Source organism: Rhinatrema bivittatum, chromosome 5 (assembly GCF_901001135.1).
Source record: "Rhinatrema bivittatum chromosome 5, aRhiBiv1.1, whole genome shotgun sequence".
Classification (NCBI taxonomy): Eukaryota; Metazoa; Chordata; class Amphibia; order Gymnophiona; family Rhinatrematidae; genus Rhinatrema; species Rhinatrema bivittatum.
Window position 1 is genome coordinate 92,095,547 of NC_042619.1, and position 25,974 is coordinate 92,121,520.

The 25,974-nt window shown below is 43.7% G+C and overlaps 1 protein-coding gene across 1 annotated transcript in view; it reads right to left on the reverse strand.

The window, feature by feature from the left end:
- Positions 1 to 1,221: 1,221 nt before the first annotated feature.
- Positions 1,222 to 25,974, reverse strand: part of USP12 (ubiquitin specific peptidase 12) — a 211,656-nt gene continuing 186,903 nt past the window's right edge. The window contains exons 7-9 of the mRNA XM_029602576.1: positions 23,874 to 24,071; positions 12,856 to 12,934; positions 1,222 to 3,438 (exon numbers count right to left, since the gene is read on the reverse strand). Of these exons, the coding sequence (XP_029458436.1) occupies positions 3,337 to 3,438; positions 12,856 to 12,934; positions 23,874 to 24,071 (379 nt within the window). The 3' untranslated portion in view covers positions 1,222 to 3,336. The remainder of the gene's footprint in view (positions 3,439 to 12,855; positions 12,935 to 23,873; positions 24,072 to 25,974) is intronic.

Here is a 25,974-nt window from a genome sequence, read left to right on the forward strand (position 1 = left end):
TGACACTATGCCTCTTCTCTTTGACACCCAGATCTTTTTTGCTGTCTTTCTATATTTCTCCACCTCTCTATTATCTTCTTTTCTTCTCCCCTCTCCTTCTCTAATTTATTTATGTAGGACTTTGGATTGCCTAAGTACACTATGTTATGTACATGCTTTTTGATTATTTCATACTTCCATTATGACTAAATGTTTGCAAATTGCATGGTTATTATATACTTTCTAAGTCCAATGTGAAGTATCTTTGTTATAAGTTGCATATATTAATAATAAAAAAATTAAAACAAAAAAAAAATAAAATAAAAGAACAACTCCCATTCAGTGACAAAGACAAACAAATAGGTAAGTGTTGCCCATATTTTTTTTTATTTCTTTAGAACAGGAAATCATAACACAACAGGCTATTTTGAGCAACCTCTTAAATACACCCGCCAAACACCTATAAATCTGTATCAAAAGTGCAACATTTTTATAATTTATAATATGCTGTTTAATACATCTAGTATGTTAACAAATAACATACATTATTTAATAGAAATTTTTGTTCCAATATACAAAATAGAGGACTGCAGTCCAAGTGAACAATTATATAGTTACACAGCAATCAGCTCCACCATTTACAACTGAAAATTTCCCCATCGTGACCCTGAATCAAAAGATAACCCCTATAATGCTTTATATGATGGTCAGTTTCCTTGGTTACTATACTTTATTCTTTAATAAACTGCAATTTCAGACTTCATCTTTTTCAGAACTTACATTTTCAGCTGCACTAGAAGTAAAAATTAAAACAAAAAATGAATATGCCATTTGGAAATGCCAATCCCCAAAATATGAAAACATAAAAAAGTCAATATTTTATTAAATGGGTCATAGATGTGATGGAAAAAAATACCCCCTGCAACTTATTACTTAAATGCAACAAAAATACTTCTCTTATTTGCTACTGTATAAAATATATTTTAGCCACAAACCTTCACTTTTGCTAACCAAAAATTTTTTTAAAAGTAAAAATGACATAAAATTAACAATTGTCAGTTAATAAAAACTAATATGACAGAAGGTTTTGCAAGGCCGTACCTTTGTGTCAGAGACATTACTCTTTCTCCCCCTCCTTTCAGTCATGCACACTTGTAGCTTCACAGACCTGAGATCAGCTGTTACAACTCGCCTAGCTTTCCCCACTGAAGGCTGCAGAAACACAGTTTTAGAATCCCCAAATAATTTGGTCGAAGCCATTAAATTGAAAACAACAAAATTTCTGTTTCTTCGTAAACCTTTTTTTTTTTTGTTTGCGTGTTTTTCTTGTAAATGGGTAAAATGCTGTTTTTCTTTTGATTGGGTTAAACTGCTGTTTTCTTTTGCAATGCTGGTAGTTCAAAAAGGCTATGCAACCAGCATGAGCCAAGCCTCTTTTAAAGGCCTTGCATTACTAAAGCAAATTGTGATAAAAATTCCTACATCAGCACCTCTTGCTTGTCACATTTGTTAAAGTAACCTGATTTACTGAAAGACCCTGTTGACAGCAACATTGGTTCAACAGCACAAGCAGATGAAGGCGGTTTCCTGAGCCAAAAGATACAGACCGCGTAAAATGTGTTACTTTCAGCAACGTAGCAGCAGCAGCAGACAGAAGACAATCTTTTAAAAGGTTTATAATGGTATCCATTAAAACAATCTTGAAAAATTTACAGCCAGAGCACATGGTGAAAAGGGCAGAGACAAAAATGGGCAACAACATCTGTCTTGCCTGATTGCCACTGTCTGGAATACGCATCTGACCACTTTCCAGGAATTACATTCAGTCACTTTCAGACAACATCTCAATGCATGAGAAGTGTCAATCACAAGAGGTTACACACACACACTGTACATTACATATAGTATTCAGCGCAGCCATGATTGAAATCTCCAAGGTTTTTTTATCCCAGCACCTCCCCCCCCCCCCAAAATAAAAAATAATAAAATAAACTCTATTTTTATACATTTTTAAACATCTGAAAATGTTTTCCAGTAAAAGTGGGGGTGGGAGTAAAAAAAAACAACAAAAACACAATTTTTTGGGATTCCTATATTATTTTTTTTTTACTTCACTGTCATATTAAAAGGTTATGGAGATGAACATCCAAGCTTCTGGAATTACTGAAAGGTGATCCAATAGTAATATTAGGGAATGGTGTTTCTTGGAAACTTTCCTTTTACAATCCAGAACATTACTAACTCATTCCCAATATGCCCCATCATCAATACAACCAAGAACTAGAAAGACTTTCATACCACACTGCACCAGCATTTCCTAGAGTTTGCAGTTTTATCATTCAGCACAGCTATCAAGAGATTACAGCTGGGTTTTTTTCAGAGTGAAAACAGATTAGTAACTCAGTATTGGTTAACATTCATCCAGAGATACCAGCTCCTCCAGAGCCATAGTATTGTTCCCTATCATTGCATGTAAGATTGAATGTTTAAATTCAGAACACAAAATGCAAAAGATGAATTAACAGGCAAATCAATTCTTTCAAAAGAGAACAGAATAGAAAACATTGAAGCGGAACTTTAAACAGAATTAAAATTGTCTAAAACAAGTCTGTCAAAGACTTATTATTTGAATCAAGAACAATTAAACATACCTGAAGATTCTAGCCAGTCAAATAACTTGAGTAAATACTGAAGTCATCACCAATAACAAAGGAAACTTAAAAGCCACCGTGTCAATTAACTGTTCCCGAACTTATAACTTGTGTAATACACATTATAAGCTTCTAAAGAGAAGCAAAAATCATACGTGTCTCCTTGGCAGTACTAGATTGTTATTCTCACTACTTTGTAATCAAGAAGACAATCGTAAGCATTGGGCCCAAACTATTCCTCGATTCTTACAGCTGCACATGCTTTTCAAGTCTGGCATGGGAGGGTTCACAATCAAAGCCCACTCCTGGTCTTTTCCTTCTTTCAAAGACTGATCAGTAAGATGGGCTTCCACTGCACTTCACTGGCGTTCTACTAAAATGCTGAGGTGTTGCCCAAGAGAAAATACACATTTAGAACTAGTGGAAGGCTGCTCTTTCAAGAGAAGCTGGCATCTCTGTTTTAACTTTATAGCACTGGTAGAACTGTGTGGTCAGCATGATACCTGAGCAAATAAACCTACTACCATGATATGACCTCTTTTGTATCCATGTTCTTTGCTTCGTTGTGTGTGCAAACAGCGCTACTGCCCCCTGAGCTCACTGCGTTCCTCTCTATTTTTTTTTTTTAATCAGTGCTTGCTCCTTTTCCCTCGGAATAACCAGAGAAGAAATGAGGCAGAAAATATTTCTTCATCACAGTTCCCATTCAGTCTCGAGACTGATAGAAGAGGATGTAACCAGACTCAGAGTTCTTTGAGATGTCCGATGTCAACCCGTAGAATTCTTCAATAGCTTGTGCATCTATTTTCTGCAGGAAACAGAAAGCAATTTTTAATGGCAGTTTTCAGAACAAAGGAAAAATGTTATACAAAACTTTAGAGCTGCATGGCTTCAACCTGATTCTGAAAGCAGCAAATTGTTTTAATTTTGAAGGAGAAAAATTCATGTGGAAATGTCCTCTTCCTTCCAGTTACACAAAACTTGGGAACGGCATATAATGTTTTAGTGGATTTATATGAACAAATGGGAATAGGATACAACGAGTTAGGCGATTTAAGTTCATAATAGTTGGAGAATTTTATGTATAAACATTTATAATTGTTGAAGTATCACATGTATAAAGGTATATGGATGCACAAGTAACTTGAATTTTATGAATGAATGGTGTGAATGAGATGAGTATGAGTGACAAATGATGATGTATAACATGCATTTGTTAAAATTTTATTAATTGAAGACGTACAAATGGCCCACATATAGTGTGGATAAATGTATGTAAAAAATTGTTTGTATATTGAATAAAAAATTGGTGTGGCATTATATAATTGCCGAGTTTTCCTCTGGTATGGGATTATAACTCTTCCTTCCAGTAACATACACAATTTGTTTAGCCCAATTGTTTTTCTTACTGAGGATATTTAGCAAAGAACAAGAAATATAAGATCACTAAACTAAAATACTCAGTTCATACCTGTTGAAGATTATTAAAGGTCAGCTTACCCTCGACAGTTATACTTTTGTCCTAGCCTATAGTGCAGTGTAATATTGCTAAGTAAAAAATGCTAGAAAATCTCTATATTTGTAACTTGCTGAAGGCCATGGCATTTGCATTTTAGATAAGATACAGCTTTAGCTGTAGCAGACAGGATATTGTGTGAGCTAACGTGACATCATTATTTCTCCTGTAAGCATGTAGCAGATGTCAGAAGTATGGAAAGTCCCTGCTCTCAGTCTAGGTGTGGAAAGTATCTTCACATTTTCTAACAGGCTGCATTTTACATGCTCTATTATTACCCCTTATACTGTAAGGGACAATAGCACGTGGAAAATGCACATGCACGGCCACGGCCACGGCCACCCCCCGAAACTAACAGTGCTCATCACATGCAAATGCATGTTGACGAGCTTATTAGTTATCCCCGCGGGATACTGTAAGTAAAATGTGCAGCCAAGCCTTTTTTAAATATTGGTGTTACATTGGCCACCCTCCAGTCTTCAGGTACAATGGATGATTTTAATGATAGGTTACAAATTTTAACTAATAGATCAGAAATGTCATTTTTTAGTTCCTTCAGAACCCTAGGATGCATACCATCCGGTCCAGGTGATTTGCTACTCTTTAGTTTGTCAATCTGGCCTACTACATCTTCCAGGTTTACAGTGATTTTGTTCAGTTCGTCTGACTCATCACCCCTGAAATCCATCTCCGGAACTGGTATCTCCCCAACATCCTCATTAGTAAACACGGAGGCAAAGAATTCATTTAGTCTTTCTGCAATGGCCTTATCTTCCCTAAGAGCCCCTTTAACCCCTCTGTCATACCACACTGCACCAGCATTTCCTAGAGTTTGCAGTTTTATCATTCAGCACAGCTATCAAAGATTACAGCTGGGTTTTTTCCAGAGTGAAAACAGATTAGTAACTCAGTATTGGTTAACATTCATCCAGAGATACCAGCTCCTCCAGAACCATAGTATTGTTCCCTATCATTGCATGTAAGATTGAATGTTTAAATTCAGAACACAAAATGCAAAAGATGAATTAACAGGCAAATCAATTCTTTCAAAAGCCAATCGTCCAGGTAAGGATGTACCAGGACTCCTTTCCTCAGTGCTGCCGCCATTACCACCATTATTTTGGTGAAGGTTCTGGGGACGGTAGCTAATCCGAAGGGTAGCGCTCAGAATTGATGACGACGACCCAGTATCACAAATCACAGGAAACGCTGGTGGTTCTGATGGACCGGAATGTAAAGATAGGCTTCGGATAGGTCTAGGAGGTTAAGAATTCTCCTAGTTATACTGCCATTATAACGGAGCGTAGGGTTTCCATGCAGAAGTGAGGAACCTTCAGGTAATGGTTGATGGCCTTGAGGTCCAGGATAGGTCGGAATGTTCCTTCTTTCTTGGGAATGATAAAATAGATGGAACAGTGGCCAGTATTTTGTGGAAGCGTGGGCTATTGCCTTCAGGCTGAGTAGTCATGCTAGCGTGGTTTCCAACTCCAGTCTCTTGGAGTGGGAGTGGCACGACGATTCCATAAATTTGTCTGGGGGAATGCTTTGGAATTCCAGCAAGTACACCTCTTGAATGATGGTTAGGACCCACTTGTCCGACATTATCTTGACCCATCTTTGGTAGAAGAGGGTAAGAATGACTCCTATGTCTTCTTCCTGTGGATGAGTCTGCGTCTTCTCATTGTGGGGTACGGCCGGGGCCTGCCCCTGAGCTTTCTCCTCTCTTAATGTGCCTGTTCCGAAAGGACCTTCCTGAAAGACAAGGAGCTTGGGACTGTGTATTCCTGGTAAGGCTTAAAGCGTAGCGATCCTCTACACTTGGTTCTTCTGGGGGAGGAGCGCTGATATATTCTTTTGTTCCTGTCCTCAGGTAATTGGGGTACTGGAGATTCACCCCATTTATTGGCTAATTTCTCCAGTTCACTCCCGAACAGAAGGGATCCTTTAAAGGGCATTTTTGTGAGGTTTGCTTTGGAAGTCGCGTCAGCCGACCAATTTTGGAGCCATAACTGATTTCTTGCCGCCACTGCGGTGGCGACACCCCTGGATGAGGTGCGCACGAAGTCTGCAGTAGCATCAGTGAGGAAGGAGACCGCAGGCTCCATCGCTTCTCCGGGCATGGTTGCGTCTCTGGTAAGGATCAAACAGGAATGTGCCACTAAGGCGCAGCAGGAAGCAATTTGTAGCGTCATTGCTGATACATCAAAGGACTGCTTAAGGATGGTTTCCAGCCTTCTATCCTGGGCGTCCTTCAGTGCCGCTCCTCCCTCCACTGGGATTGTATTGCGTTTTGAGACTGCACAGATCATAGCTTCACTTTGGGGAAACGCAGAATTTCCTTAGCCTTGGGTTCCAGCGGGTATAGGGTTTTTAGAGCCCTCCCCCCTTTGAAAGTGGCTCTGGAGTATTCCATTCCAGGTCAATCAATTCCTTAATGGGCTCCAACATAGGGAAATAGCATGAGGCCTTACGGAGGTACACCAGCATGGGATTCTTCTTTGGTTTCACTGTGGACTCCGTGCCTGGGAGACCCAGTGTCTTCATAGTCTGGGACACTAGGGTTGATAATTCGTCCTTGTGGAAGAATCGGAGCATGGTCAGATATGGCTCCATCCCTGGGGGAATTGTTTCGTCCTGAGGTATCTGAATCCCCATCAGAGAGGCTCTTGGTTAGGAGAGGCATGTCTCGAGAAGCCCGGGAGGTGCTGGTAAGGACTTGTGCTTCCGGCTGGGTTTGAGTCAGGTGGACAGCAGGGGATGGTTGTGCCTGGACAAAGGTTTGCAGCCCTTTGAAAAATTCCACCCAGGAGAAGGTTCTTGGATCCATGTTGATCCCAGGAGGGGTTGTATTGGTAGAATTTCCTGTGGGGGCGCCGAGTTGGTACCGGATCCCTCACCTGACTGTAGAGGATCTTGATTTGGTTCTCCCTGGTTCTGTTCGCACTGTTGGCACAGGAGGGACTCCAATTCAGGCTGCACGGCTTTTAAGTGGAAGGCTGGGCAAAGGAAGGGTTCCTTGGTTTTCTTGGATGGCGGTTCCATTATTTGTGTGCGTGTAGGGCTTAGGAATTCACCTGTGCCTGGAGTTATGCGCGCGGATGTGCTTAGTTGTGAGCGTTGGAAACACAGAAGTTATGCGCACGAAGTACGCACTAGTTGTGCTTGCGGGCAAAGAACTCTGTGCGCGCGGCACAGTTATGCATCCAGTTGTGCACATCGCTGTGCACACAACTCAGAAGTATGCGGTGCTGTGCACTCAAACCGTACTTAAGCACTTAAGTTATATGCTTCGGGCCTCTGGCCTGCCCCGCGTGTACCATCGGTTGGAGGGGGAAAATGGCGCCGGCAACCCCGAAGGCAAGATGGCGATCCCCTCAGAGGGTCTCGTGTGTGGACCCTCGCACCAAATTGGGGCCTGCCCCAAAGGAGGCTGCTCAACCCGATTTAAACCTCGTTGGAGGAGGGACAGTACAGCTGTTTGAACCTTGGAGACTGGAGACCAGGAAGACCTTGTGGGCCTGGAAAATTGGGCATCAAAATGGCAGATGAAATTTAATGTGGATTAGTGCAAGGTGATGCATATAGGGAAAAATAACCTATGCTATAGTTACACAATGTTAGGTTCCATATTAGGTGCTACAACCCAAGAAAGAGATCTAGACGTCATAGTGGATAACACATTGAAATCGTCGGTTCAGTGTGCAGCGGCAATCAAAAAAGCAAACAGAATGTTGGGAATTATTAGAAAGGGAATGGTGAATAAAACGAAAAAATGTCAAAATGCCTCTGTAGCGCTCCATGGTAAGACCGCACCTTGAATACTGTGTACAATTCTGGTTGCCGCATCTCAAAAAAGATACAATTGCGATGGAGAAGGTACAGAGAAGGCTACCAAAATGATAAGGGGAATGGAACAGCTCCCCTATGAGGAAAGACTAAAGATTTTAGGACTTTTCAGCTTGGAGAAGAGACGGCTGAGGGGGAATATGATAGAGGTGTTTAAAATCATGAGAGGTCTAGAAGGGGTAGATGTGAATCGGTTATTTACTCTTTCGGATAATAGAAAGACTAGGGGGCACTCCATGAAGTTAGCATGTGGCACATTTAAAACTAATCGGAGAAAGTTCTTTTTTACTCAACGCACAATTAAACTCTGGAATGTGTTGCCAGAGGATGTGGTTAGTGCAGTTAGTATAGCTGTGTTTAAAAAAGGATTGGATAAGTTCTTGGAGGAGAAGTCCATTACCTGCTATTAATTAAGTTGACTTAGAAAATAGCCACTGCTATTACTAGCAACGGTAACATGGAATAGACTTAGTTTTTGGGTACTTGCCAGGTTCTTATGGCTTGGATTGGCCACTGTTGGAAACAGGATGCGGCTTGATGGACCCTTGGTCCTAGTATGGCAATCCTAACCTCTTTAGTCTTTCCTCATAGGGGAGCTGTTCCATTCCCTTTATCATTTTGGTCGCCCTTCTCTGTACCTTCTCCATCGCAATTATATCTTTTTTTGAGATGCGGCGACCAGAATTGTACACAGTATTCAAGGTGCGGTCTCACCATGGAGCGATACAGAGGTATTATGACATTTTCCGTTTTATTCACCATTCCCTTTCTAATAATTCCCAACATTCTGTTTGCTTTTTTGACTGCCGCAGCACAGTGAACCGACGATTTCAATGTGTTATCCACTATGACACCTAAATCTCTTTCTTGGGTAGTAGCACCTAATATGGAACCTGTATCGCTCCATGGTGAGACCGCACCTTGAATACTGTGTACAATTCTGGTCACCGCATCTCAAAAAAGATATAATTGCGATGGAGAAGGTACAGAGAAGGGCGACCAAAATGATAAAGGGAATGGAACAGCTCCCCTATGAGGAAAGACTAAAGAGGTTAGGATTGCCACATTGTGTAACTATAGCATGGGTTATTTTTCCTTATATGCATCACCTTGCACTTGTCCACATTAAATTTCATCTGCCATTTTGATGCCCAATTTTCCAGTCTCACAAGGTCTTCCTGCAATTTATCACAATCTGCTTGTGATTTAACTACTCTGAACAATTTTGTATCATCTGTAAATTTGATTACCTCACTTGTATTTCTTTCCAGATCATTTATAAATATATTGAAAAGCAAGGGTCCCAAAACAGATCCCTGAGGCACTCCACTGAGATAATTGTCCATTTAATCCTACTCTGTTTCCTGTCGTTTAGCCAGTTTGTAATCACCACCTATCCCATGACTTTTTATTTTTCCTAGAAGCCTCTCATGAGGAACTTTGTCAAATGCTTTCTGAAAATCCAAGTGCACTACATCTACAGGTTCACCTTTATCCACATGTTTATTAACTCCTTCAAAAAAGTGAAGCAGATTTGTGAGGCAAGACTTGCCTTGGGTAAAGCCATGCTGACTTTGTTCCATTAAATCATGTCTTTCTATATGTTTTGTGATTTTGATGTTTAGAATACTTTCCACTATTTTTCCTGGCACTGAAGTTAGGTTAACCGGTCTGTAGTTTCCCAGATCACCCCTGGAGCCCTTATATTGGCAATTCAGGGTAGATACAACATTCCATCACCACTCTCCAAGATCTGGCCTCTCAGGCCCATAAATTCAACCTCCTTCCTAGTGGGTGGTACTAGGACTTTCTAGGTATAGGTTCTTGGTTTGGGGGCCTAGATAGGAAAATTGCCTCATTTGTCTTTCTGGTTGTGGTTATATCAGTTCTATTGTTGTGCCTTTGTTTTTGAGTCTGGTGCTCTCTCTCCCTCTGTAGGAAGGCGGTGATGCAATCAAATGTCCTAGTGGAATGCCCAGATTCTTGTCCGGAATCTATAAAAGATGCCCTGGAGTTTGAGGAAACCTAGAGCTGCTTCTCATAGGACTGAACTATTTTAGATAATTGCATGGCATAAGTATCAAAGAATAGAAATTGCTAGCCTAAAAGAATAAGAGGAGGGAATTTTTGAAGATTATTAAGGGTCAGTTGACCTTTGGCAGAGTTATACTTCTTTCCTAGCAATATTACACCGTGCTATAGGCTAAGCAGAAGATGGTAGAAAATACCTATATCTGTAACTTGCTCAAGGCTGTGATATTTGTATCTTAGATATCATATAACTTTAGCTGTAGCAGACAGGAAATTGTGTGGTCAAATTCATCATTATCATTTATGCTATAAGCATGTCACAGGTATCAGGAGTACGAGAAGCCCCTGGCTGTCATACGTATGGAAAGACCCTGCTCTCAAGAGTCCAGGTGTGGAACGTACCTTCATGTTTTCTCAGTAAGCAGAGCTAACAGTTAGTCTTGTGGTTAGGTGGCCTCTTAACACCTCTGACACTTGCTTTGCCTGTTTAGTATCTTGTACACATGTGAGCTATGTGATCTCTTTGCACTGCAAATTCCCACTATTGTTCTGAGCATTATAAAAGAGGTGGTACCTGGTACTAGGCACAGAAATCTTTGGCTACCTCCTTGTACAAGTAATTGCTCTGTCAGAAATAAAGGCTTTATTGTAACTCCTGAATGTGGTCCTTGTCTCACATCCAGGCAGAAGAATTGCTCAGGGATGACGGACACCAATATTGGGCTGGTCCGGTTACACATACCTGATAATTAAGGTTTCCACATAGTGTGACAAGGCAGTAGGGACAGGCACTGAAGAGCAAGGGTACATAGGTAGAGAGGTATAATCAGTGCTCCTGGTTTCCTGTGGCAGATTTTTCAAGATTCTGCAGTGAAAATTAGGAAACTCTGTGGCAGCTTTTCATAATTTTGAGACAATGATGTGGCAAATTTGCATAATTTTGCATATATTTGTATCTTTAAAAAGGGAATATTTTCCCCTTCCTTTATAAAAACAAAGTAGTTTTTGACATTGCTGTGTCCAATTTATTTGGTTATATATTAGAGGAGAAGGGATCTTAAGTCATTTGTGTTGCACAGAAAGAAGGGAAGAGGGGATTTCAAATGAAGAAGGGATCTCAGGCAGGATGCGTATAGAGATAAGGAATAGAGGTGGACAGAAATACAGTGGGAGGAGAAGGAAGGGTGAGATCTGAGATCAGGAGAGTAAGGGGTAATGCAATCATGCCATTTCCCTCACTCAAATTCCATAGCACCTCCAATCCCATCACTCACTCACTCACTCCCTCCCTCCCATCTCCCCACACCCACTGCTAGCCCCCTGCACCTCTCACTCACTCTAGGAGAGGGGATCTTGGAAGCAGATGGAGAAGGGAAATCAGGGGGAGGGTCAAAAGGAAAGGGGATGAAGAAAGGGACGGAGGGAAAAGAAAGAGGGGATTCTGGACCAGGAAAGGGTTTGGAGGACAAATCTAATCTCAAATCCTTCCTCCGGAAAATCCATTTTCTCACTCATTCTCATAAACCTCAAACCCTCTCAACACATACACTCCACACCACTTCTAATCCTCTTATTCACATACACATTTCATCCTTCCCTCCCTTCCACAATCCCTCAACTCACTCTTACATATACTCTACACCCCCCACTGACCCCTCACTCACTCTCACCATAACACTAATTCCTTTATTCCCTACACATCCCCCAACACCTCCCATCCACGGCCCCTCTCTAACTTTCACCTCCTCTCTATTCCCCTCCACACTGAAACCTTCTTTCTCGCTTCACCCACCTGTGTCAATCCTAGGTTTCTTAAAGCAGTGTATAGCAGCAGCAACGCAGTGCCTTTGCTTTTGAAGCTCAGAGCCAGAGTATCATGCTTTGAATTGCAAGGTCTGCTGTACTGCAGCATGATTCAAAGCACAATGCTCCTGCCTCAGGCTGCACAGGAAATGGAAGAGGAAGCAGCCCATTGTGCTGCATTACTGCTGCTATATGCTGTTTTAAGGAAGCAGGAACTGGAAGTGAGTTAAGTAGGAAATAGGGGAGGGTAGGAAAGATGTAGTGGCCACTGTCACTGCCTGTTACTTGTGCTAGCCCCTGGTCTGCTGTGGCAAAACCACAGAGAAGGAATTCCATGGAAAGTGTTGTTTTTTGTGGCTTTCCCATGGCCACGGAATTGCAGGAAACCAGGAGCCCTGGCTATAATCAGCAGAAAAAAAGGAAGTATGATTACATGTTTATATAAAAATCATTGATAAGATTTAGTACAGAGTATTGCGTCCAACTCTGGAGGCTTAATCGCCTCCAGAGTTTGAATTCAGGCAATATAGAGAATGGTTAACAAAATTAAGCAAGATAAATCCTATGAGCTGAAATATAAGGCCCTAAATATGTACATTGTTGAGAAGAGAGAGAGGAAGTGATAGGACAGATATTCAAAAACTTCAAAGATGCACCAGAAGAAAGCATTTTTAGAAAAAAAAATCCTTCCTAAAAACACAGTGAGGGTTGCAGGCAAGGAAGTTTATAAGATAGATATAGAAGCCTTGCTTGGCAAGGAGAATAGCAGACTAGAAGGTCATCAATATGAATTTTAAATGTTTGAAGTCAGAATGGGCATAGAATTTTAGCCAGAGATGCTCTGCAGAGCATGTAATAGAAGGATGCAATCTCTAAATGGAAAAGTTAAAATTAGAACAGAAAGTGGATCAAAATGCAAGATATTTGAAAAACTTTCTTTTATGGCGCACCCTGAATTTTACAAAACAGTTACCAAAAACATGTTTTGCTATTTGACAGAAAGAAGATAATCATTAAAATAAGACTTACCTCTACAATATCGTCGTCAAACAGCAACCAAAAATCATGACTCTTTACTATTGCAATATAATGTCCTCGATTAGGACCACTGTGAAAAAAAACCCACACACTTAATGTGATATTTTTGTTAGTTGTCCTTATAACAGAGCAACAAATCTTTGAGTGACTTATGCATCAAATTTGCACAGCTAAAAAAAATGCTTGGCCTTTCAGGATACCAATACATATGCACTGTAATCCTTTATAATGCATTAAGTACAGATTTGATTCAATTATAGAGCAAAAATAAAATAAAAATAAGCAGCACTTAGGACAGAGAAATTTCTTAAATGTAACACTACAAATTGACAAAGTGTTGTGTAATACTGACCTTATTTCACAGATGAAGCAGAAATGAAAAACACAGAATTACTAGCATTCATGGCTTCTATTTACTTTTCAAAACTGGCAGTAAGAAATTGTCTTTTAACTAGTATTCTAGCCTGTAATATGATTCTGCCTGGCTGATTTTATCTTGAGAACTTGGTTGTTTCTCCGGGAGATACCAAAACATGACTGCACTGTCTGATCATTGATCTGTCTGCTATTTCCTATATATCAGCAGTTTAAAAGATACAAAATAATGTTTTACTTATTAATCATGAGTGAGGAAAGGGATTTCTGTAACTCACAGTGAAAACAATTTCTACTAGACAAATGGTATATGTTTAAGTGTCACGTGAAAAGGAGACAAACAATCCTAGGCCCAAGATATTAAGAAGCCTTTTAGCTGGATTAACTTACAAATTACTCGGCTAAATGGTGAGTTTCGAATATTCACGATACTTATCGGGCTAAAATTTAGCCAAATAAGTCAGGGACGTTTTGAAGGCATTCCAGGGGCAGGGTTAAATTAGCCAAATAACTTATTAAGAGTTAGCCAAACTAATATTTTTGTTTAAATCTAATCTTGCCCAGAAGCAGGTTTAAAGTTCAGCCAGAAATCACTTGAAGCTAAATATTCAGGGCAGAAGTTAATGGTATCGCATCAGCCTCCAGGTATCCTGGAAACAGGATATCATAAAGTTCTTCATTCTCTCCCTTCCTTTTCAACATTTTTATATGCGTGTTTGAGCTGATAATGTTCAGTTTTCTGCAGATGTCAAGATTATTGTCCCTTGAAAGAGGATCTTGATCTTACTACTGAACAGCTCAATAGATATTGGTCGGCTTTGGTGGAATGGTTCAGGAACAGTAAGCTGGTGATGAGTAGTGGAAAGAAGGTGGTCTTGACTGTGGGGGATGTGAATGTGCCAGCGTAGCAGGTATCTGTTACAGTCTATGGTGTGCATGTTATCCCAGCAGCAGAAGTTAAGAACTTGGGAGTCAAAATGGACTTCAGTCTAATGTTGCAGATTCAGGTACGATCTATACTTTTTTTTTGGGGGGGGGGGGAACTTATGCTAAATTAAGGTTAGTAAGGCAACTAAGATTGTTCTGGAACCAACGAGCTTTAAAAAATGATAATGTACTCATTGGTTTTAAGGTCAAATCAACCACCATATGGGCTTCCAGCCAGGTTGACTCATTCTACAAATCAAATAAAATTCTGCAGCACATGGGATGACTGGTAGCTCCAAATGAACAAACTCTGCCCCCTTATTTCATATGCTATATTAAATTTCGCTCTCACCCCCACTAAAAGCCAAACTGTTAGCACTTACTTTCAGTGTAAAGTGCTCTCTCTCATCTAGTAAATAGATCAGAATGGTATACACCAAAGTGTGAACTTTGTTCTTCCCAGAGGGCTTGTTGAGATATTTTAAGAAATGCGTCTGGTACGTTTCAGATCAAGGGTATCTGCGAATGCCTCTCCAACTTTACAGAAAAATTTACCCATGGGGGCAAGCAGAAAGTAAATTATGTAGCCTTCCATAGCACGGGGGGGTGGGGGGGAGGGCTCTGAGTGGTCTAGCATAATTCCTGGGCATTGTCTGTATGCTTTTATTGATATTTTTTAATACTATGTAAACTGATGGTATAGTCTGCTTTTATATATGGTTTACATATTTTGCTGTTCACTGCTTTGGGTGTTCTTTTGTTCAAAGAGGCAGTATAGCAAATGTTGCTTACCTGATGTAACAGGTGTTCTCACAGGACAGCAGGATGTTAGTCCTCACAAATGGGTGACATCGAGGATGGGCCCACCACGAAACTTCTGTCAAAGTTTAAACAGAACTTTGACTGGCCCCTACTGGGCATGCCCAGGCAAGGCACTGACCCTGCAGCCAGCAGGGGTCTCCCTTCAGTCTGATTTTCAAAGCTACAGGCAGTGCCTAGAAAGTAAGAATAAAACGAACCCAACACCGCGGGGAGGCGGGCGGGGTTTCGTGAGGACTAACATCCTGCTGTCCTGTGAGAACACCTGTTACATCAGGTAAGCAACATTTGCTTTCTCACAGGACAAGCAGGATGGTTGTCCTCACAAATGGGTGAGTACCGAGCTGAGGATGTCCCGACTTGCACCAAATGTACCCAACGGTGTGCAGCAGGCACAATAAGTGAGGAGAAATTTGGGAAAGGGCATCCGCACCCAACCGGGTAGGTGGAAGGGTGTTGGTACATCAGGTTGGAAAAAGGTTACGCAAGACAGACTGGCCGAAGATGGAGTCCTGTCTTCCAGCCTTGTCCAAACAATAATGGGCTGCAAAAGTATGGAGAGAAGTCCAGGTTGCAGCTTTGCAGATGTCCGGAAGCGGCACCGATCGAAGGTGTGCCACTGACGTCGCCATGGCCCTCACAGAGTGTGCTTTAACACGGTCTTGAAAAGGAATGCCAGCTTGCTCATAGCAAAAAGAAATGCAGTCCGCCAACCAGGAAGAAAGAGCCTGCTTACCCACAGGTTGTCCCAACTTATTAGGATGGAAAGAGACGAATAATTGAGTGCTCTTCCTGTGGGAAACTGTACGGTCAAGGTAAAAAGCTAGAGCCCGTTTACAGTCTAGGGTATGCAGGGTCTGCTCTCCAGAGTTGGAGTGGGGCCTGGGAAAAAAGATAGGTAGTACGATAGATTGATTGATATGAAACTCCGAAACTACCTTAGGTAAAAATTTAGGGTGAGTGCGGAAGTACCGCCCGGTCCTGCAGGAGCTTAGTGTAAGGCGGATAGGTAACTAGGGCCTGTAATTCACTAACCCTGCGAGCTGAAGTAACAGCCAAAAGGAATAACACTTTCCAAGTGAGATATTTCAAGTCACAGGAGTGCAGAGGTTCGAAAGGAGGTTTCATGAGACGACAAGAACCAGGTTAAGGTCCCAGGATGGGGCCGGAGGACGCAAGGGTGGCTTTAGATGGAGTAAGCCCTTAAGAAAGCGTGTTACTAGGGGTTGTACTGAAATAGGATTACCCCCAATACCCTTATGGAAGGCGGCTACCGCACTGACATGCATTCTGATAGAAGAGGTTTTAAGACCTGATTCAGAGAGATGCCATAAATAGTCCAAAAATTTGGAGATTGGACAGGAAAGGGGATCAAGGGACTGAGAAGTGCACCATGATGTGTACCTTTTCCATTTGTATGAGTAAGACTTTCTTGTGGAAGGCTTTCGTGAAGCTATCAGGACCCGAGAAACGGAATCTGAAAGGTTAAATGGTTGAAGGACTAACCTTTCAACATCCATGCCGTCAGGGACAAGGCTTGGAGGTCGGGATGGAGGAGGCATCCGTCGTTTTGAGTGAGCAGATGCGGGTCCTTTCCCAGAGGAATGTGCCTGCGGATGGAGAGATCCTGGAGTATTGGAAACCATACTTGGCGTGGCCAGTAAGGTGCTATCAGGATCATGGTTCCTCCGTCCTGGCGTTAGCTTCACGAGAGTCTTTGACACAAGAGGGAGTGGAGGAATGCATAGAGCAGACCTGTTGTCCACTTGAGGGAGAATGCATCTCTCGGCCGAGAGTGCTGGCTCCGAATGAGAGAGCAGTAATCGTCCACTTTGTGGTTCTGAGGGGACGCAAAGAGGTCTATGCGGGGAGAACCCCACTTGTGAAACAGAGAGGTCGCTACCAGAGGATCGAGTGACCACTCGTGTGGTTGGAAGACACGGCTCAGCTGGTCTGCCAATACATTGTCTACTCCCGGCAGGTAAGTGGCCCTGAGGTACATGGAGTGGGAGAGGGCTTCCGCCCAGATCTGCGCAGCTTCCTGACACAGAAGGAAGGAGCCTGTGCCTCCCTGCTTGTTTATGTACCACATGGCCACTTGGTTGTCCGTCTGGATTAAGATTATCTGATGAAATAGATGATCTTTGAAAGTTCGGAGCGCATAGCGGATTGCTCGAAGTTCCAGGAAATTGATCTGGTGTTCGGCTTCCTGTTTGGACCATAACCCTTGGGTTTGAAAGTCGTCCACATGGGCTCCCCAACCGATTGTGAGAAGCGTCGGTGGTTAGGATTACTTGCGGATCCGGTGGAAGAAAGGCAAGCCCTGAAGGAGGTTGACCTGAGTCGTCCACCAGGTTACGGATAGGCGCAGCGCTTGTGTGACTGTGACTATGGAGGACAGAGGCTGAAAAGCTTGAATCCATTGGTGTCGCAGAGTCCATTGTGTTACTTCTCATGGCTAGACGGGTCATGGGAGTGACTTGAACCGAGGATGCCATGTGTCCCAGGAGAATGAGGAACTGGCGAGCCGTGGCAGTGTTCTGAGACTGGAGCTGGCGAGCCAGGGATATTAGGGTGTGGACCCTCTGAAGAGGAAGGTAAGCCTTTGCCTGTAAGGTGTCCAAGTCTGCCCCAATGAAGGATAAGGTTTGAGATGGGACTAAGCAAGATTTCTCGTAATTGACAAGAAACCCTAAGGAAAGGAGTGTTTGAATTGTCAATTTTAGGGAGGATTGAGCTATCTGTTGGGTGGAGGCCTGATAAGCCAATCGTCCAGGTAGGGATAGACGTGGACACCTTTCTTCCTTAGGAATGCTGCTACCACTACGAGACATTTGGTAAGACTCGTGGGGCAGAAGCCAGACCGAAAGGTAGGACACGGTATTGATAATGGTCGTGGCCTACTAGAAACCGCAGATATTTGCGATGGGAATGTGTGATCGCAATGTGGGTATAAGCGTCCTTGAGGTCGAGAGAGCACAGCCAATCCCCTCTTTGTAGCAGAGGGAGCAGCGCGCCTAGGGTTACCATTTTGAACTTCTCTTTTTGAAGGTATTTGTTGAGGGCTCGAAGGTCCAAAATGGGACGTAGTCCCCCTGATTTCTTTGGTATTAGGAAGTATCTGGAATAGAATCCCTTGCCTCGTTGAGAGGGAGGAACGGGTTCTATAGCATTTGATTGCAGAAGAAGAGATACTCCTGTTGTAATTGAGCCAAATGGGTGGATAGACTCCACGCTTGAAGAGGCGGGGAGTCTGCTGGAAGAGTTATGAAGTTGAGGTGGTAACCCTGTGCGATAATTGTTAGTACCCACTGATCTGAGGTGATCTGCAACCAAGGTTGTAGAAAATGGTACAGTCGACCTCCTACAGGAATGTCTGGAAGAGGGGTTTGGCATGTGTTCCCTACAAGGGAGTCAAAGGCCAGCCGCAGGCCCAGGTGGAGGGGCTACAGTAGGCCTTTGTTTCCTAGGCTGAGGCGGCTGAGGCCTAGTAGAGGATCGAGCTGGACGAGGCCTGGCCGATGGAGGGTAGTAACGGCGTGGCCGAAAGAACGACTTCTTAGAGTCCTTCTTAAGTGGTTGTTTGGAGGAAACCTCAGACGGAACAGAAGAAAGTTGTTTCAACGTCTCGTGGTGATCTTTTAATTCAGCTACAATTTGCTGAATTTGTTCCCCAAACAAATTGTCCCCTAAGCAGGGTAAATCCGCTAAACGATCCTGGACTTCTGGGCGAAGGTTGGATGATTTTAACCAAGCCCAACGTCTGGCCGAAATGGCAGTAGCTGAAACCTTTGTGGAGGCATCAAAGATGTCATAAGCCGTTCTGATCTCGTGCTTCCCTGCTTCAAACCCTTTGTTAAGAAGGGCCTGAAGCTGTGGCTGGTATTGGTCAGGTAATGTGTCAGCAAAATCTTGCATCTGTTTAAGGATGGCTCTGTTATATGCGTCATGTAGAGTTGATATGAGGCTATGCGAGAAATCAGCATAGCTCCATGGTACACTTTCCGTCCCACACTGTCCAGGAATTTATTGTCCTTGACCGGCGGAGTGGAGGAGTGTGGCTTTAGACGCTTGGCCTTTCTTTGTGCGGACTCAACCACAACAGAGCGATGATCCAGTTGAGGCTTTTGAAAGCCTGGTGCTGACTGGACGAGGTATGTGGAGTCAGCCTTCTTGTTAACTGGTGATACAGATGGAAGGAGGTTCCCAGTTTTTCTTTAAGAGATCGAGAAACACCTGGTGAATGGGGATGGAAGCGATGATTTTTGGAGCATCCAAAAATTGAAGCAGTTCCATCATCTGGTGTCTGTCATCGGTCTCAGATTGCAGCTGAAAAGGTACAATTTCGGACATCTCCTTTACAAAATTAATAAAGGAGAGATCCTCTGGAGGAGATCTTTTTCTACTCTCTGTAGGAGAAGGCGGTGATGGTAAATCTGTGTCAGAAGATGTATCACCCCAGGTATCATAGGGATCACTTGGGGGTTGAAGCCCCGATGGACCAGGTTGAGGATCCAAAGGCATCGAAGGAAACCTTGGAGGAACCGGTGGTACAATCGGTACTGGGAACGGCATCGAGGGTTTCGGTGCTGCCGATGGAGTCGGTGCCGGTCTTGGAACCGATGGAGTCAAAGGATAAATCGGTGGAGATATTCGAGAAGGCACCGATGGGACCACCCCGGAAGGGGGAATCAGGAACGGTGTTTCTCCCGCCGATGAAAATCCAGTCGGAGACGATGGCGCTGTCGGTGCTACTGGAATCATCGATGGAAGGGCATGTACAAGTGCCTCCATACGTTGTAGTAGCGGTGCCAGCGCTTCCACCAAAGGTTCAGTGGTCGGTTCCTTCCTCGGTGGCGGAGTCGGTGCCGGGGTCGATGCCGGTGGCGGTGCCGGAATCGGTGCCGGAGACGGTGCCAATGGAGGTTGGAATTTTTGCATCGCTTTCTCGATGGCCTCCTGGACCAGCCGGTCCAGTTCTGCCCGGAGACCAGGGGTAACAATACCCGGCTCGACGGGAGAGGGAGGCTGAGGCAGAGCCGGAGGGACCACCGTAACCGGTGGGATCACGGCTCCCACACCCCGAGAAGGTGAGGGTTTCCTCGATGCCTGCGAACGAGACGTGGACGGTGCCAAGTCTGATCGAGGCCTCTTAGTCGGTGGCTCGGCTTGTTCAGAGGTCGATGACTGTGGATCCTCGACAGGCCGAGACTTGTGCCGTCGATGGCGATGCTTGTCCTTCCGGTCTCCTCGCCCATCCGGGGAGGGGACAGGAGTCGACGGCCGAGAAGTCATCGATGGTGGACGGTCACCGGAGGGTTGACGATGGTGGTGCAACTTCGACGGTGCCGGTTCCGATGACGTCGATGCTATCGATGGCGTTGGGGTAGGTGCATGGAAGAGGAGCCCCATCTTCTCCATCCTGGCTTTGCGACCCTTAGGTGTCATTAGGGCACATTTGGTGCAAGTCAGGACATCATGCTCACTTCCCAAACACAAAACACAAATCCTATGGGGGTCAGTGATTGACATAGTCCGGGTACAATCCGGGCATCGACGGAACCCCGTCGCCATGGCTTAAGGCCAAATTTAGTCGCGGGCTCGGTAATTGCCAACAGGCCTCAAGGGCCAAATTCGACGGTAGTCGAAGAAAAAAGGCAAAAAACTTACCGGTTTCCGCGGAGGTGACAAAAATTTGTCGAAGGGAGACCCCTGAGGGGCAAATTTTCTTCGGAAAGAAAAATACCGAATTCCTGTCAGGAACGTGGTAAGAGAGCTCCTTTCACCGCGTGGCAACTGCTGCGCGGAAAAAAGAAGACTGAAGGGAGACCCCTGCTGGCTGCAGGGTCAGTGCCTTGCTGGGCATGCCCAGTAGGGGCCAGTCAAAGTTCTGTTTAAACTTTGACAGAAGTTTTCCATGGTGGGCTCCATCCTCGATGTCACCCATTTGTGAGGACAACCATCCTGCTTGTCCTGTGAGAAAAATATTTTGGCAAATAAATTAAATTAATACATTGGCCTACTCATGAAACAAGGTTCTGCTACAAAATATTACAGCTTATCTTGAGAAAGCATAATCATCTTCGCAAGAGGCACCACCCTCCTGCCAGATGTACAATACAGCGTGTTTAAGACAATACTGTGATCTCGTATCCTACATGTTGGATGATAGTGCTGCCATCAAGTTATAGGGCTATGTGCTAGCATTAAGTTTAGGCTCCCAGTTTACCCGGACCAGTGGGGTGTTAGGCTGTTGCTGAGCTGCGGTGACTGAGCCCGGAGGGAAAAAGCAACCCTTGCTGGCATATACGCAGGGCTGAAGAGTTCAACCTCAGAGGAAGCTGAAGTTCAGATTAATTCCTGCTGTGGAATTTCTACTCTTTTGTTGCTATGGTCTCCCACTCAAATACTACTCTTTTTTTTCATACCAGCAGTTTCCTCCTGGTTCTTTGCTTTCCAGTTCAACTGGAACTGATCTCTGCTGGGGCTGCAGCACTATTTGCAATTACACCAAATATTTTCCTCCCATTTTTTACCTACATCCCATCTAGCCCAGCCATTGTGCTGACAAACCACAACCCCACAGAGAGGGCATGTTTAGGCTGAGAGAGTAAAGTACACATGCAGCGTACCATATTCAAATCTGTGCGAATTCCTCCCTCCCTCCCTCACCTTTACTCTGCTCGAAGAAAAATGAAGTGAAAAGTCTGCAGGAGCTTTTATACTAATGTACCCACCTAAATTAAATTTCAAAAGAAAAATTACACACACACACACACACTTTTCTTTGAAAACTGCCTACCAGATCTATAGATACAAAATCACCTGCAGATTTTGCACAAAGGTGGGCTACTAAATATTGCCTCCAGAGTGTTATTAAAAAAAAGTTTAGGTTCACCAACCAAAAATGACCTTCAAACTTCTCAGCATTCACTGGAAGATAAAACAATTATCTGGCTTTTCCTTAATGAACATTTACCCTCCAGACAAATTAGGCCACAAATAAAACACAAAAAAATAAACCTATAAAAAACCATCTAGAAAATGGGAGTCTTCCTTTATTTCAGATCCCTTGTATAATCTGCAGTAACCATTAACAAAAAAATGGGCTTTGCCATGGGATATAAAGCTGGGATAGTATTAGTTTTTCCACATTAAACTATATTTTTCTGGGCTGGCCCAGTGGCCTTGCACTGCAGAAAGTCTCTGGTTCAATCCATTCCCTGGATCAGCTTGGGAAGCTGCAGAAGTAGAGTTCACAGCCCCTAGAGGGGGTGGGGAAAGGGAGTGGTCACTGTTTAAGGGAGACCCGTGGTGTCAGGGCTCATGACTGCAGGACTGCGGAAGAAGCTCTGTCTAATGCATGGCTACCAGCCAGGGAGTACTGCTGCAATGACCCGGCTAGGCAGACTGGAGGTAGGGAGAAATCTCTGGGCAGCTGGATCTGACTGAGCTGGAAGTTCAAAGAAGCAAGGAGAAAACTGCTGGGTCAAAAAGAAGAAATTCCTCTATTTTTCCAAACTCTGGCACAAGAGAAATGGTTAAAAAACAAATTGTACATAATTTAACAAATGCAGTGTGGAAAATACAAGGCTCAGGTGAAACTGCAGTCAGTTTTAGACAAGGTATCAGTGAAGTACTCATCTCAAGAGATTATTGTCTGAATTATCTTTACAAATACTCATACATACAGAAGAAAAGTCATGGAAATTATCCAGGGACACTAAAAGCTGAATTTCAATAGCCCGGCGCGTGCAAATACTGGAAGGTACACGCGTGGCTGGGCTATGTGTGCGCCGAGCGCATTTTCACAATGGCCCAGCCACGAGCGTATCTCCTAATACGTGCGGAAGTGCCGGGCTTTGTGAAAGAGGCGGGCGGGGGCCAACCGGGCCAGCGGCCATTAGACCCTGTCCCGGGGAAGTGCACGCCGGCACACGGAACTTACTGCTGCTCGAAGGCGCAGGTAAGTTCGAAAATAAAAAAAAAGAGGTTAGTTAGGGTAGGTTTAAGTGTCGGGGAGGAGAGGGGAAAAAGGGAATAGGAAAGTTCCTTCCCAGTCTGCTCCTTAATTGGAGCGGACTGGGAGGGAACTGGTGTAAGCCCGATCACATCGCTGCGTGTTTTTAACTAAAATCCCCCCTTGCGTGCGTTACTTGCGATCCGCCCACACTTGCGCGCACCAATATAAAAATTGGGTGCGCATAAGCACGTAGGAATTGTACTTTATACCATGTGTGTGGCAATGCGCACATGTTATAAAATCCACGCTTCCATGTGCACGCGTCTTTGAAAATCTACCCTTAAGTGATGCTGAGGGCACTTTACATAGGATGCAGTGATTAACAATTCTACAATGTATCTTTCCAAGAGAGGATCTTTTGGATTTGATTTTATAACTGTCTGGCTCCAAATCAAAAACACTCCATCTCTGAGCTGAAGATAAAAGGATATCCCATGAGTCAACACTCTCTCATTGACTCACTGGGCCACACACACTTAGGGGTAGATTTTATAAATTTGCGCGAGGGCGTACTTTTCTTGGCGCACCAGGCGCGAAAAAAAAAGTACGCTGGATTTTATAAGATACGCGGGTAGCCCCGCATATCTTATAAAATCTGGGGTCGGCGCGCGCAAGGGAGGGCACATTTGTGCAACCTGCGCGCGCCGAGCCCTGCGCGCACTGCCTGTTCCATCCTTGTAAGGACCATATGCTGACTACCCGACCATTCTCACCATCTGCTGGGGCAACTCTGGAGTAGTATTTTCAGTTTGTGTGCCTCACTTTCGAAGAAAAATTCCACCAGGCAACAGACAAGTTCTTTTGACTGCTGCTATCCTCTTACCAAGGGCCAAAAAAAAATTGTCCAATGAAAGGTGACCCTTACCTTCCACAGTGAACTACCACAGCCACAAGGTCATACATTCGGTCAGGGTTGGTGGCATCGCCTGATGTGTTAAAAAGTCGTAGCTCTAAAGGAAAAACTACCCTATAGGAGAGTTTGGTGTATCGATGCAGCTGATCCATATACTTGAACCTCTTCAGGTGGAGTGCTAGAATCATAGGTAGTTTTTTAACTTTCATCCTAAAAATGAAAAACACCCCAACACCCAAAGAGCAAAGCTTGAAAAAGGTTTTCAATCCACAATAACATAGTAGATGATGGCAGATAAAAACCAATTGGCCACATCGAATCTGCCCACTTATTATGGAGGACATTATTAAGAAGGTACCCTAGCTGCCAGCCATAAAAGCTTGACCACTTGTGGTATAATCGCTCCTAATACAAGTCAGCTTTTACATTTTTAAATACCCTTGTTTGCTTTTTCAGAGATAGCAAGACACATAGATGAGCATACAAGGGGCTTAAAACCCAGACCCTCCCATCCTCCATATCTTACCACTAAGCATTGAAATAATATATCACTAACCAATAGAAATGCACATATTCATTTAAACAAATTTTTATTAACATCATCTATATAAATAAAAATGTTAAATAGTTTGGACAAAATCTCTGATCTCAGAAACCACTGAACCGGTTGCTTTCACATTTGGACACAACCTTCATTTTGCATACAGGAAGGTTCTTCTGTACTTACATTACAGATATGTCACACCTGTGACAGGTAAAATAGGTTTAAAATTTTTTTTCGAGAAAACAGCGACATCTGCTGGACATAAGCGCCATCTGTTACACCTTACACTAACACACGCTACACTAATCATTTCAAATTCACACACAGCCATCACATTCACACACCCATCCCCGACACACATCACATTCACACACACCCATCCCGCACACACATTCACACACACCCATCCCGCACACACATTCACATGCACCCATCCCGCACACATCATATTCACACGCACCCATCCCCCACACATCACATTCACACGCACCCATCCCCCACACATCACATTCACATTCACACACACCCATCCCCCACACATCACATTCACATTCACACACACCCATCCCCCACATCACATTATAAATAAAATTCACATACTCCCATCCCCCATACATCACATTATAAATAAATTCACATACTCCCATCCCCCATACATCACTTTATAAATTCACATACTCCCATCCCTCACACATCACATTCACACACACCCATCCCCCACACAGTCACATTCACACGCACCCATCCCCCACACATCACATTCACACACACCATCCCCCATACATCACATTATAAATTCACATACTCCCATCCCCCACACATCACTTTATAAATTCACATACTCCCATCCCTCACACATCACATTCACACACACCCATCCCCCACACATCACATTCACACGCACCCTCCCCCACACATCACATTATAAATAAATTCACAGACACCCATCCCCCACACATCACATCTTCTATATAAATAAAAATGTTAAATAGTTTGGACAAAATCGCTAATCTCAGAAACCACTGAACCGATTGCTTTCAAATTTGGACACAACCTTCATTTCGCATACAGGAAGGTTCTTCTGTACTTACATTACAGATATGTCACATCTGTGACAGGTAAAATAGGTTTACAATTTTTTTCTAGAAAACAGCGACATCTGCTGGACGTAAGCGCCATCTGTTACACCTTACACTAACACACGCTACACTAATCATTTCGCCAGTCCAGGTCCACGTTTCACTTCCATTTTAACACATTTGCGCACTTTTTTCGCTGGAAGATAACTATTTCCTTTACAGATAAAACACACCCACCACCCTCCTCACACCCCCCACACACATGCCAAATTGATTTACTTCCCAGGCCCTCACAACACACACAAAACCTGACAGAAGTCCGGGAGGCTCCAGTAGGGAGTCAGGACTTGTCCGGGACACATCTCCTGCACTACAGCCGTCGGCTGCCAGCAATCAACATGGCGCCGACGGCCCTTTCCCTTACTATGCCACTCGGGGACACCAATGGCAGCAGTAGCCCATGTGACATAGTAAGGGCGAGGGCCCCTCG